The 15424-nt window shown below is 40.2% G+C and overlaps 1 protein-coding gene across 3 annotated transcripts in view; it reads right to left on the bottom strand.

Moving 5' to 3' along the window:
* The window catches only part of LOC141432131 (protein argonaute-3-like), a 41412-nt gene extending 25988 nt beyond the window's left edge, over nt 1-15424 (bottom strand). Inside the window, exons 1-9 of one of the 3 annotated variants that reach the window (XM_074093580.1) lie at nt 15292-15424; nt 15028-15069; nt 14629-14659; nt 9703-10237; nt 8235-8781; nt 7103-7279; nt 6682-6770; nt 6200-6299; nt 5820-5940 (exon numbers count right to left, since the gene is read on the bottom strand). In XM_074093580.1, the coding sequence (XP_073949681.1) occupies nt 5820-5940; nt 6200-6299; nt 6682-6770; nt 7103-7279; nt 8235-8781; nt 9703-10237; nt 14629-14638 (1579 nt within the window). In that variant the 5' untranslated portion in view covers nt 14639-14659; nt 15028-15069; nt 15292-15424. Of the gene's footprint in view, nt 1-5819; nt 5941-6199; nt 6300-6681; nt 6771-7102; nt 7280-8234; nt 8782-9702; nt 10238-14628; nt 14660-14854; nt 14878-15027; nt 15070-15291 lie in introns of those variants that run through there. The other 2 variants (XM_074093578.1, XM_074093581.1) reach the window with 2 other exon arrangements.

Below are 15424 nucleotides of genomic sequence, written 5' to 3'. Positions count from 1 at the left end.
GATAGGGGCGGGACTCCGTCTCCGCTGACCTGGAATCCTACTCAAATCCCGGATTCTGCCGCCCGCGCTGTTGCTAAACCTGGTAACAAGCGTCCGGCGTCTATCCAACTGGAAAATGCCGACGTGAGTAAAAAGAACACTTCGCCAAGTGCATCGAAGCAACACACATTTGTCCGTCCAGGTTATGAAAACGGATCGGACCTCAAATATTCTGATGCTGATTCGGGCCCATTTGTTGTCTTGGTATCACATATGGACAGTGACATACGCGGCCTTAAAATGGCCCAGATAATATACAATGGCAAGGTGGCAGGGATTAAAGAAATGAAAAGTGCAGGAAAAAATAAGCTCAACGTTTATTTTGCCTCCGCGAATGAAGCTAATGCCTTTCTTTCAAATCCCATATTAACTCAACATCATCTCTCAGCTGCAATCCCTAGGTTCCAAGTATCACGCATGGGTGTAGTGCGACAAATCCCACTAGATTGGTCTCTGGAGGATCTCATTGATGCTATAGATTGTCGGAATGAATCAGGTACAGTGATTAAAGCTAGGCGTCTCAACAAAAAAAAAGTTATTGATGGGAATCCTTCTTGGGATCCAACCCCAACAGTTGTCTTAACATTTTTGGGCCAAAATCTTCCGGAAAAAATATATGTATATAGCATGGCTATCCCAGTGGACAATTATAAACTCCCCACCATTCAGTGCCACAAATGCTGCCGATTTGGCCACATTAAAGATCAGTGTCGCTCTAATCCAAGATGTGCCCGGTGTGCTCAAAATCATCCAGCAACAGACTGCTCTGTGCCTGATTCAGACGTAACATGTCTATTTTGTTCTGGCCCCCATGCTGCCACCGACAGCAGGTGTCCAGAATTCTCTCGACAGAGATCAATAAAAACTGTGATGTCCACTGAAAACATAGGCTATGTAGAAGCCGCTCGGAGATTCCGTCCTGTCCGGACATCTTATGCTGACAAAGCCAAAATGAATTCCTCACAAGGTTCTCAACAGCCTCCCTCGTACGAGGATCCCTTATCTTCCCAGATGTCGCACTCCCAGAGTTCTCTGGGCTCTCCATCCCAGCGCCCCCATTCATACACCAAAACTATCACCATGGAGCGCCGTCCTAGACCCCCCCCCGGAAAATCTTATGATGCTCAGGCTCACAGAGCTATCACGTTTACCCCACAGTCATCACTCCCCAATGGCTGTGCTCTACTTCACCAAGATAACTCGATGCCAAACGACAATCTGGCCGATCTGATCACCAAAATGTTGATCAACCTTCTCTCTAAATTTTCCGACATCATACCGTACACTGTTTTAGAAACCCTTCAGGGTCACATTAGTGCTGCTATTAACAAAATTATACAAGATGGCCAATCACAACCTAATTCAATGGAACTCTAGAAACATCAAAAATAAAAAACACGAATTAGCATATTTAATTAATACGTTCAACCCAGTCATCCTTGCTATCTCGGAGTCCTGGTTGAGGCCCGGAACTCTTTTTAGAGTTGCTGGCTACAGCTGCCTCCGAGATGATAGGGATGATGGTTGGGCAGGTAGTGCCCTTCTAGTAAGAAGGAACTTCCCTTTCTCCCAGCTCCCTATTCCCCCTCATTCTCCTGGGGTAAATGTTGTGGCAGTTCGTGCTCTCAACATTACCTTTGTTTCAGTGTATATTCCTCATCCTTCCCCCACCCTCCTGCAAGAACTCACCCATATTATATCGACCCTTCCCAGCCCATACATTGTGCAGGGGGACTTCAACTGCCGCCATACTCTGTGGGGATCACCCTGTTGTGACACAGTTTCCTCTCACGTCCTTAACCTAGCAGATGTGATTGATTTATGTATTTTAAATGACGGGTCACCTACTCGTAGAACATCCCCCGCCCAGAATTCAAGTGTCCCTGATTTAACCCTCGCATCCCCAATTATAGTCCATTCCCTTTCTTGGACAGTTACTTCCAATTCCCTTGGAAGTGACCACCTCCCCATTGTCATAACGCTTCTTAACTCATCCATCCCCATTCCTCCTCCTCAAGCTCCTCTTCTAAAATACAGGTTATCCAGCGCAGATTGGAGTAAATTCAGAGAAATTTTGTCTGACAAAGTCAAAGAAATCCCTCCTGTTACAAAAGATAACTTCTTGTCCATATACCCAGATTTTATTGCTGCGCTCCAATTTGCTGCTGACAATTCTATTCCTCTAAAAAATTCTGCCCGTGAGAAAGTTTCCTCCCCAGCATGGTGGGATGCAGAATGTTCCTCTATAGTTAAGGAACGGAAAATGGCCGAGTCTCTTTTTGCGGCAGACCTATCCATGGAGAGATATCTAAATTTCCAACGTATATCAGCTCGTACTAAGAGAATACTCAGTAGCAAAAAGAAACTTGGCTGGCGCTCCTTTTGTGAGTCCTTATCTCCCAGGACGCCTTCAACCCTAGTGTGGAAGAAGATTAAGGCATTCCGACGCTCGCAGATTGACAACAATGTGAGTTCTAACATTCCCTCCTGGCTCGAAGACTTTGTCGCAAAACTGGCCCCTCCGTTTGTTCCATCTCAGGATGGCCTCGGGGGATACTCCTCCACTTCTTCTCCACCTGATCCAATGAATGAGCCTTTCTCCTATGAGGAGCTCTGTTGTGCCATTGACCACCTTCGGGACTCCGCACCGGGCTTAGATGGTATCCCATATTCCTTTCTGATCCAAGCTCCCAAAAGTGTTAAACAGGTCTTCTTAAATATAGTGAATGAGATTTATCTGACTGGGAACATCCCAGAGGTCTGGAAATCTCAAATTATAATCCCATTATTAAAAGCAAACAAAGACCCAGCTGATCCAAACTCTCACAGACCCATTGCTCTCTCCTCCGTTCCTGCCAAAATTATGGAGCACTTAATTAAAAACAGGCTGGACTGGATTTTGGAACACAACAATAAACTATCCAACTCTCAATTCGGGTTCAGAAAGGGTTTGGGCACCATAGATAGCCTTAGCGTGCTTACCTCAGACATCCGAATTGCTTTCTCTCGTGGCGAAAATTTGGTTGGCGTCTTCTTGGATGTTAAAGCGGCATATGACAATGTGGATCTTCCAATACTCAGGCAGAAAATGCTCAAGCTGAGTATCCCGGCGAGGATTATTAACATTGTTTGCAATATGTTCATGGGTCGATCCATTTGTGTCCGGCATGGCGGGAAGTTAACCCCTCCTCACTTCGTGTGGAAGGGGCTTCCGCAGGGGTCAGTTCTTAGCCCTCTTCTCTACAGCTTGTATACTGCTGACCTGGACACCTCAGTCAACTGCTTCTGCAAAATTCTCCAATATGCCGACGACATTGCCCTATATACATCTTCAAAATCTGTAACAGAATCTTCCAACTCCCTCAACTCTGCCCTCTACTATCTAGATGCCTGGCTCAGCGACCACGGTCTTTCTCTCTCCCCAGAAAAAAGTAGTGCCGTCGTTTTCACCCGCAAAAGAGCCGTCCCAGATGCAGACATCCTAGTTGACGCACACCCAATTGTAACCCAGGAAAAAGTAAAATTTTTAGGTATTATTTTGGACTCTAAACTATCAGGAATCGATCATCTAAATTACATTTGCCAAAAAGCCGAAAGAAACATTAATATCCTGCGTGCACTATCTGGTGTCAGGTGGGGCTCTCACCCGTACAGCCAGAAGCTTCTTTATAACGCGATCATTAGGAGCCATTTTGATTATGGAAGCTTCCTTCTGGAGCCCTGTAGCAAGTTGGCGTTGGCCAAATTAGACAAGATACAGGCCAGATGCCTCAGGATAATTACGGGTGCAATGAAATCCTCCCCAACAAAAGCCCTACAAATTGAATGTCTGGATCCGCCTTACCACCTCCGGAGACAATTTCTAGCAGATCGCTTCTTGCTAAAATCTCTTCAAATTTCCTCCCATCCCTTACTTCCCATCGTTGAGTCCCTTTCGCAGTTCGTTTCTTCTTCTCCTTATTGGTCCCATAAAGTTAAACCGTTGCTTGTAAACAGCTTTCAAAAAGTAAAAGACCTTCCTGTTCCTCTATTCCAAAGCTATAAAAATCCACTCTATGAAACAGACTACAATAGCTTAGTCTTCCAGCCAAATGTCCTTCTCAGCCTTGGCATTAAAAAAAATCAGATCAATGCTGACTGTAGCTTCAATAGAGTGATCGGAGAAAATTGGTCGGATTACCTTTTATTATTTACCGATGCGTCAAAACTACGGGAGGACGGCCCGGTGGGTGCCGCCGTGTGGATCCCTAAATATAAAATCATTTTAAATTTTAAGCTTTCTCCTGTTAATTCTGTTTTTTCCGGGGAGGCAGTTGCCCTGCTCGAAGCCATCCTTTTTATCCACTCTCATAAAATTCCGAAATCCCTCATCCTCTCTGACTCCTTAAGTTGCCTGCAGGATATTGTAAAGCGTCCATTCCACGCTAAGGAGAATTTCTGCATCACGCTTCAGATAAAAGAAAGCCTTCACAAATGCCACCTCCAAAACCAAAAGGTAGTTCTTGCTTGGATCCCGGGTCACAGTGGCATAAAAGGTAACGAAACTGCAGACTTGTGTGCTAAAGAGGCCATTGAATTAGGTTCTGACAAATACAAGCAGTGTTTCCCACGCGATGCGAGAGCGCTCGCTTTACCACAAATGCGTGATGCCTGGAACGCTAACTGGCAGGTTGCTCGCCTTCGTGCAGCCAAACATTATGGGATACTTCAACCAGAGCTGCCCACTAAGCCGTGGTTCTTCATATCCAGAACAATCCCCAAAGATATCACGTCCACTATTATCCGCTTACGTTTGGGACATGTTTGCTCCCCAGTCTTCCTTGCCAAAATACGGGTCCGAGACCATTCCATGTGTGAATGTGGCATGGACGAGGGCACCCTCGAGCACTTGTTCTTTCATTGCTCCAAAATAACCACTCCCTTATATGACCTCCTCCCTCCCCGATTCCCTCGCCCCGTAAACATAAATTTCCTTCTTGCTCTAGCACATACCCGTCTTATTAATGTATTATTTAAGTTTATAAAAATTAACAAACTATATTTGTAGGTAGTTTAACAAAATTTATGTTTGTGTTGTTTATTTTAGGTTCTCATCCGAGTACTGACCACCGGAGCTACCGTACAACGGCCAACCGATAGTGTCTTTTTCAACCTCGACATTGGCGGAATCATCGATAGTATCGATGGAGCTATATTTTTTCTAAAAATTGAATTGAAATTACTTTTATTTAACGCCATAAAAACAAACATAGAACAAATACAAGACATAGGTACATGACGCTAAACAGGTCCCCACTCAGCATAATGCCACGGCTGCCGTGGCGCTGATTTTCAGTGAGGACCTTAATAGAATATAAATAGTATTTTGCGTTATTTCAAGTTTAATTTTCAGGTATCCAATGGGCAGAACCGAATCATCTAACGATTAAAAAAAAATTACATTACTTACCGTGGTGTTTCAAAAACGTAAACAATTATTGTACCTACAGTCAAAAAAATTGAACCGCGTACCAATGTAGAACCTTCATCTCATCATGTCATATTGACATTTTATACATGTGCCAAAGAAAACAACGAAATTGATTATGTAAAGGTTCCACCCTGGTACGCGATTCAATTTCCATTTGACGCATATGTATTTGAGTTTGTCTAAGGGTTAAATTCTTTTGTGATAAGACTTTTAGTGCTTTAATGTTGTTGAAATCTTTCATTATTTTCATTAATAGAAAGTGGACAAAAGATTCTTTATTAAATGTAATAAAACGATGTTGCACACTCACCATCGACATTTATAAACGGCCGCGTTGTGAAGATCGCGGACTGGAACAAGCCCGTCCACATTTCCAATCCAAACCCGAGGTCTATGGGGCTGTATGGCCGTTTGAAAAACTGCCGACCCGCCTAAAAAAACATTTGACTTTAGCATAAGGCTCCGTCCGTTTCCACCAGAGATGGCGGAGATGCCCTGCGAGGAATTGTTCATGAACCAATAGAAACGCTTCGTTTACCTATTCTCGCTCAGCATAGCTCTGGTCGAAACAGGCAGGCGGTGCAAGGTTTTTGTGTATAAAAAACAAGAGAACGATGTGTGCGAGGAATGTGTTGCGAGTCAGATGACGCATACTCATTTGCCTCCCTCTCATAATAAAAAAAAACTTACTTTGATGTATGACTCAAGAGTGCCTTGTCGTAAGATGACATCGACACATTGAATGGCTTCTGTTGGGGGGCTCAGCGATGTGCCGCCCGTCTTCATATACCTAGAAGCAAACAATACAACTATAGAATACTCTCTTCTCATCCACTCAAAGGTTGACTGAGAGACCCTTAAAGGGATAAATCCGACTTTGTTTCTTTTTTTTATACAATAAAGAGTTTACATATACTCTTTATTGTGCGTGTGATAAAGTAAACAGGCACACAAAGAGAAAATTAAAGGTAAAAAATAAGCAGTTTTGTCGCTTCAGAAATTGAGTCTATCAATAGTCAAGGGCAACGAAAATCTGAAACTAAACGAAAATTCTGGGCATTAAGATTCAACAGAAAGAAAAATGTTGGTTTCGGTATTTATACATCAACAGGTTTATTTACACAAGTGTGTTTAAAGACCGATTGTAAAATTATTTAGAAAAATATACTTACTGCACAATAGTGTTAAGATCCACAATTCCAGTGAATTTGAATGAAACTTCGAAATTCATTTTTTTCCCATTGTCATCTAACAATTCCACCTGCAAACAAAACAATACCTAAGAATTTGAAATCTCAAGTATACTACTGAAATTAAGCATACCTATGATAAGTACAAGATTATACTGACATGCAATGCATGTCCAATCGAGAAAAAGATAAAATGTTATTGTTCGAACGCCAGAAATATCTCGGGTGAAATGGGTCACTTTCAACCCTACTATGTTGTAAATATGAGATTAGCATGATCAGGGCATGCATGATTGGCATAAATATGAGATTGGCATAAACATGGACATGAACTCGCGCGATTACTGTTACATATTCACAAGAACATACAAACAATACTAATAATTATCAATGTTGAACTTACCTCTGTGGTAAACCGGTCCGTCATGGGGACGTTAGGCAAAGCATTCTTGGCATAGCAATTCTTCATTTGATCAAAGGCAATCAATTCCTTTGGGAAGAACTTTTTCTTAACTAGCAGGAACACTTGTGGAATACACTTCTTAGGCCTATCTGGCTTGAATGAAACGTCATATCGATGCTGAAATAAATAAATATAAAACTAAATAAATCTTCTTAGTCAATGACTAAAGAGTGGGTTTATTCCATTTTTTTTAGCATTAGAAAGAAGGTAAGCGATCTTGACGTATCTATTTATTGAAAAACACGTTTGAAAAATAAGTCACAGCAAATAGGTATGTAACAATTAGCAAAGATGATAATTTACATGCTTTTGGTATCATAAGTAATAGTTACTTATTTTTATAAACGTTTTTAATAAAAATACTCTGGATCCGGTCGCCTTTTTTCTAATGTAAAAAATCGAAGTATAGTGTTTTCTACTGCTTTGTTTTTTAGCATTAGGCCCGGTTTACATTATTCCAGTAAAATCATGCCAGTAGCGATACATTGCGGGATCACAATCCAAACGAGTTATACAAGACTGATCGAGCACCGCACTGTCATGCTGCGGAAAGGTTTTACTGGAATAATACGAACCGGGCATTTGAAATACAATCTTGCCATGTCTTTTAAAACACACCCAAGTACAGCCATATCTACTGCATAGGTAGAGAAAAGAGTTTTAGACAAAGGCACGAGGGTTGCGTGGTCAAACCAGATAAGGAAAAATAATTGAGTGTTGATAAAAGAACACTATGTAAAAGATTAAATTCAAAGTTTTTACAAATTATTAGATGGAGTTAATAGGTTTGACCACGCAACCCCTTATAGATTTTTCAAAAAATCACGACAAATTCAATTTTCGAATGAACAATTTTTTTCTTTGCCAAACATAGCCCTTTTCTATTATTTTCATAATAAGATTAAGATATACTACATAGGATATGGTAAAATTCAAAAGTTTTCAAATATCGTATTCTACTATTACATTTTAATAGGATAAATGATCAATCGTCGACAGTATACAATGTACTATAACTCATGTGATATCTCTCAAACGAACCATTTAATGCGTTGATGCTAACTGTACTTACGATTTTCAATGGTGTAATCTTCATCTCCAAATAATTCGTAACAACCCTCACTGCTGTGCAGGGTACCGTGTTACCATCGATTCTGCGAGGTATCTTATACCGGCACACGGTTCTTGAGGTAGCGCTTGAACCTGAACTACTTGCAGAACCCTCGCGCTGCCCAGCCGGTGGGGCCGCCGGTTGGGGAGCAGGATGTGGAGTGGGCTGTGCCGCTTGCTGCACGACTTGTTGGGGGTAACCTCTTGGAGGCGCCGGCTGTTGTGGGTAGCCCATTGGGGGGCCAGGTTGTTGTGGGTAGCCCAATGGGGGCCCTGGCTGTTGTGGGTAGCCCATTGGGGGCCCAGGCTGCTGTGGGTAACCCATAGGGGGCCCAGGTTGTTGCGGGTAGCCCATTGGGGGCCCAGGTTGTTGTGGGTAGCCCATTGGGGGCCCAGGCTGCTGCGGGTAGGCTATGCCAGGCGGTCCTGCCTGTTGTGGGTAGCCTGGTCCTTGTTGCTGCCCTGGGTAGTTAGCGGGAGGAGCTGGTTCTCCACGACCTCTACCGCGACTGAAAACGGTGTTCGAATTACTTACTGAAGAAATGGGAGTAAATTATCAGGCACATCTGTCAGAGAGCGCAAACTAACACAATGCTTTAACCAGTGAGAGCTTGGCACTATAATAAATAAATAATAATAATAAATATCATAGGGAACTTGACACCAATTGACCAAGTTCAAAACTAAGAAAAGCTTGTATGTACTATGGATACTAGGCAACGGATAAACATACGAGTACTTATATATATAAGTACATGCTTTAATACATATTAAACATCCAAGACACGAGAGCAAACATTCATATTATCGTACAAAAATCTGCCCCGGCCAGGAATCGAACCCGGTACTAAAAGCTAGTCGGTAGTCAGGTTCTCTAACCACTTGGGTATCCGGTCGTCAGGGGTCCCCTATCTGGGTCCTCCCTTCTCAATTGACCATAATGGATCTATCCCGACGGCACAACCCCTATAAAAAAGTGGTAGACAAATAATTGACCCATACTATACACTCAATACATTAGATAAACCTAGATAGAGCAGGACCAACCAAAGGGCGGATCAACCGTTGTGGGCACGATGGGAATGCCCACAAACCTAATAGAATTGTGAAGACACCCTTTCACAATCAATCGAGATCGATAGGCCAATGTCTTGATGTAAGGAAAAATGGAAATAATCAAATTAAAAGACGTCCATGAGTCATGAATCATGATTGTTCATGGGCGAGTACATACTCCAACTCGCACTTGACCGATTTTCGGGTGGCTGTGACCACAACCTTTTTTGAGGGCTGGATCCGCGCCTAGACAAATCTGAATCAGATTCGCCGCATCTAGGTCAACATGGAAAACCATAGGATGAGGCATATGTCCAGCAGTGGACAAACATATGCTGAGAAGAACCGAATACATTAGATAAAAGAAAACTCACCCAGCACCGCCCCATGGAATCGGCGTTGATGTGGCACGTGGCTGGGCAGGTCCGGAAGCCGCACCTTGCACAGCAGGAGCTATGGCAACGGGCTTAGCAGCTGGTGGAGCTGAAACAGCTGGAGCAGCTGCAGCCTCTTGACTAGCTGCTGCCTCTTGTGCAGCTTGCGACTTCTTCTTTCTCGGCCGTCTCTTGCCACCACCGCCCAACCCAAGACCCAACCCATCATCTTCCTCAGCTTTCTCCTCGGTCTTTGGTTCGGGTTTGGGAGCTGCCACTGGAGTGGGTTCAGCGGGAGGTTCACTTGACTTTTCAGGCTGGGAAGTGCTCTCTATAGAAGTTCCAATAGGCGCAGCTTTAGCAGCCTTCTTTGCCTTCCTCCTGGCTGCCGCACTTGTCATACCCAAGCCCAAACCCTCATCTTCTGGCTCGGCTTGTGATGTCGATGGCCCTGCCTCGCTAATAGACAGGGAGCTTACAGAGGGAACTTCAGTCGTCTCTTCATCCTTCCCTTTACTTCCTCCTTTCTTTTTTCCTAAATGACAAATAAAAGAATGCTTAGTCGCTCATTCAGCTTAGACAAAAATTTCGGGTCCCCGAAATAGATTCTATAGTCACGGGACATGCGTATATGTATCTACAAAGTGCAACTCAATTGGTTCAGTAATTTCGGAGAAAATTGGATGTAGCAGACGGACGGACCGACAAACAGACAGACACCAGCAGCGTGATCCCATAAGAGATCAGTTTCCTTTTTAGATACAGAACCCTAAAAACTATTTAAATATTTTGGTCGTAAGGAAATCTCTCAGCGCGAGTTTGACTCACTTGGGTGCCCTTATTTAGCATAACATTAATTGTCCTAATATGAATTCGCATAACAGATTTGGCATAACAGCGTACTTGCGTATTATAAAAAAGCATAAAACTTATTTAGCATAATAATTAATCCGCATAATTGAAATATGCATAAGATTATTAACTATAACTTACCCAATTCAATTTTATTTTGATTAATAAATAATTTTTCACTGTTATACTTTATATTATATATTGTTTGACAAATAAAATGTACAATTTCATTAAAATAATCATTTTATGTTTTTACTCTTTTATATTTACCGTTATGGCAATCCACATTATGTGCATTCAGTTATGCGAATTAACCTTTAGTATGCCAGATGAGACTGTTATGCATCTCTTTTACTCACATGTAACTTCCATATATGATCATCGGAAAAAATCCGGACGGATCCGTCACACGGCAGACGAAAGGTGCTATGCGAATTAATAATTATGCGAAATAACGTTATGCCAATTTCAATTAGGACAATTAAATTATGCGAATTAATATAGACCCCCTCTCACTTATGTCAGTGTTTTTAATGTTGTAAGTGAAAAAACTTTTTAACAAAAAAATTGAACCGCCGAAAAAACTGAAAAGCAAAAAATAATAGGTACGGAGCCGAGCCAGGAGGAGTGGACCTATAGTCGTCTACCTGATGGGCTTCTATCACTCCTCCTGGCTCGTGCTGAGGCACCAACTTCAAAGTGGTACCTAGATTAAGGTCGGTTTCCAGTTTTCAGTTTTTTCGGCGGTTAAATTTTTTTGTTAAAAAGTTTTTCTTTTATACTTTTTTCCCACCCTTGGGGTGTCTTTTTTTCCAAATGTATACAATACCAACTTCAAGGTATACCCTATCTAATAAAAAAAGAATTATGAAAATCAGACTACTCTGTAAAAAGTTATGCCTGGTCATACAGTACAATCAGCGACTGAACAATCAATCATCCCCTGTTTTCCTACCCTTAGGGTAGGAATATTTAATCCAAATTTAAACGGGACCACTCTCGGGGTATACGCTTTCCAATAAAAAAAAATCATCAAAATCGGACTACTCTGTAAAAAGTTATGCGTGGCCATACAAAATATATATATATATATACGCGTCGACTTGAGAACCTCCTCCGTTTTTTTCGTCGGTTAAAAAAGCCGTGGTGGTCTAGTGGTTTGACCTATGGCCTCTTAAGCAGAGGATCGTGGGTTAAAACCCTGGCTTGCACCTCTGAGTTTTTCGAAATTGATGTGTGAAATTACATTTGAAGTTTACCACGAGCTTAACAGTGAAGGAATACATCGTGAGGACCTGCACAAACCTGCAAAGCACTTCAATGATGTGTGAGAAGTTCCCAATCTGCACTGAGCCCGCGAGAGAACTACGGCCCAAGCCCTCACATTCTGAGAGGACGCCTGTGCCCAGCAGTAGAACGTGGGATGATAATGATGTATACTTAACCTTACAAGCCAGAATGTGCCAAGGTACTTTCCCTGACTAAACTAGAGTATGTAAACAAACATGAAAATTGTGCAATGCTATCTTTACCTGCACAGCTCGGGGATTCCCTTCATTTTATAGGTACATATTCGTGACTGACGTATCGACTCCTAACGTGATTGGCTAATGTAAAGATGGCGGCCTTGGATGGCTGGCAGAAATCCAATGAGAAATGAGAGAAATCTGCATAACAAGACTTTTAGCTATATCACTAACTAGAAAGTCATTAGTAGGTATTGTGAAAAAAAAATTGGTTTGAATAAGGGTTAATTAGGGTTGTCAGGCTATATCATTTACTAAATATTTTATTTTTTTGGGATGTTTCTATCGAAAAACACTTGAAAAATAAGTCACAGTAAATGCCTATTTACAATTATATACTTAATAGCAAAGACATTTACAAAGACAAAGTCATTTACATTCTTTTGCTTTTACAAGTAATATTATTTTATAAAAGCCCTTTGACTTGTAACCAGAGTAAATGAAAGTTCCCTTAAGTATAAACCAAATAAAATAGATGAGAAATGAGTACTGTGTAAAAACTGTTGGAGTCAAATTAAGTGTTTATTATATCTACCTTCTATTATCATTTTCATGATTACGTGGGTAGAGTTTCATAGAGAAGTTTTTTGCAATTGTTTGTATTATAGAAAAAAAAAAACTTCATTTACATTACTGATTGATTGAATGTGCTAGGTGTATTATATTAGACCACATATTTTATAATTTCAAGCAATATAAATCTAATCTTTTATTTAAAATGCAAAAGTGTAGGTAGATTTAGTGAAGTGTGAATTATTGTTTAAATTGTGGTGGTTTTGGATTTTTTTTTGGATCCAACGGATTTTTATAGTCATCATCATCATCCCAGCCTATATACGTCCCACTGCTGGGCACAGGCCTCCTCTCAGAACAAGAGGGCTTGAGCCACAGTTCCCACGCGGGCCCAGTGCGATGTTTTCCTGCACCGCAAAGCTTGTGGTAAATTTCAAATGCAATTCCACACATGAATTTCGAAAAACTCAGAGGTGCAAGCCGGGGTTCGAACCCAAAACCGTCTGCTTGAGAGGCGATAGGTCAAACCACTAGGCCACCACGATTTTTATAGTAGATCCCCAATTTTATATTTTCAATTATTATTTTCTATAAAACTTGTAAGGAGACAAAATCGTAATTACACAAAAATTGTGACTTCCTGCTAATGAAAGTTTAATTTCAGAATTTTCAGAGCAACCATCACCATCACCAACCAAAGTCAACACCTCTGTTGAGAAGAATCCGGCAAGAAACTCAACAAGGTATATTTTTTAAACAGATTTACAATATTATTTAATGATATCTATACATCACAAGTATTTAACACAACTTTATTTTTAACACAGTAGGTTTCGCTATTTGAAGGGATTGCTAATGTGGATCGGAATTATTTCCAACTACTGAGACCAACCATTGGATAGCCTTAAATACCAATTTAATTATAAGTACCCGGGCGACCGAGCTTTGCTCTGGCTAAAATTCGATAACAAGTTTTCCCAGAGATAAGACCAAGCTAGATCGATTTTTCATCCCCAAAAACCCAAATACCAAATTTCATTAAAATTGTTGGAGCTGTTTCCGAGATCCCCGAAATTATACATACAATACAATACAATACTTACAAATAATCTTTATTGCACGCCACAAATCAGTACAAAAAAAGTAGTAGGTATATTATATTATATGTAGGTATGTATTTTTTTTTCAGGGATCTCGGAAACGTCTGTATGTATATAACTGCTTGTTTAAATAGAAATAGAAATAATTTATTTGCAAGAATACGGTTAGTCACAGGTCTTAAATTACCTATGTTAGGGCATGCATACTCAACCTGCAAGCAAGTATGCAAATAATAGCAGAAATTCATCCGTAAACTATACATTAATTGAATATTACATTATGTTATTGTGTCAAATACTCGGCTAATACTGTGTCTAATACTAAAGGTTTTACTTTGTATTTCAAATCTTCCCCATATGCAAAACGGAGAAAAAAAAAAGAAGATCCACAAACATCCCCTTATCTGTCGGTCATGAACATAGATTTAATTTGCAAATCATGCCTATAATAAAAATTATATTATAAAATGTCCTGTAGCAAAATCTCATAAAAAAGTGTACAAGGATGATTGTGCCTAATACTGCAGACCAAAAGTCTAGTGTTTGTATGAGGAACCCTATATGGTTGGCAACCCTGATACCCTGACCCTGATGTAAGAGACTAAAAAACCTAACAGTTAGGTAAATGTAGTCCATGAGATGTTAAAGAACCCTAAACTATGAATAAAACACTGTCATTTCTCACTACCATCTGGAAATAATATATCTACCACTATGAATTGTCTACGAAGCATGATGGCTCTTTAAAGATTGCAAAGACAGTTAGTTACCCAGAAGGGTTAACCACTGTGCAATCAAATTTTGGATAAGATACAGTATATTTAAAAATGATCCAAACTAGTTACCAAAATCAGCAAATCATGAAGTTAGTTATTACAACCTACAGGCTAAGTAAATATTGTAGTTATCACAATGAAACTTGTTTATAAACTTACCTTTTGCCATGACTTAGCCGTGTGGAGTATTCTAGAACAAAAGATATTCATTTAAATATACCCACAATGTAACAAAAACAGTTATAGAACACATTACTTTATAAAATCATATTAAAAACTTAATGGACTTTTAATGACATTAATATACATAATGAGATAGAAATAATTAACGAACACGTAATTTCTTAATGTTAGTTACAATTTACAGTCATTAGTGATAGACTACCCTTTGTTCACCAAATAAAATCCAAATTGAATAATTATAGAATCTAACATGTAAAAAGTTCCAAATAACAATTGTTTGCTATAAGTTCGCCAGTTTTAATGATAGATAAGTGAAGCCCAAATATAAATACTGCACTTGAAAAAATATGATGCAATACAACAGTTAAAACACACCTGCAGTTCCGACTCTTGACTGCTGCTTTAGCACTACTGCAACTAGTCTCGAAAGTCAAGAAATTATGTTTAGAAACTTAATTTATTTCGAGGGTAAGATACTACTAAAAACGGGTTGAATAAATAAATAACAAACGTATCGAATGGCACTGACGACTATGTCGAAAAGTTCTAGGCGTTTCCAATGATGGCATGCTGCAAATTATGCACAAAAACAGATAAGATCTTAAATAAGCATTCGAAAAATTAATAATAATTGTTTACCTTTCTAAATTCAACAATAGCACTGTTAAATACACGTAAATGCGCAAGTGAAAACACCAGAGAGTCTCGTTTGACAGATAATCAACAAATGTCATCCATCCATTCCATTACGTTCCAACTTCCATCGAATTTG

This window comes from Choristoneura fumiferana, chromosome 10 (assembly GCF_025370935.1).
Source record: "Choristoneura fumiferana chromosome 10, NRCan_CFum_1, whole genome shotgun sequence".
NCBI lineage: Eukaryota > Metazoa > Arthropoda > Insecta > Lepidoptera > Tortricidae > Choristoneura > Choristoneura fumiferana.
Note: the sequence above shows the minus strand (reverse complement) of the source record. Positions and strands in the feature narration are given on the sequence as shown.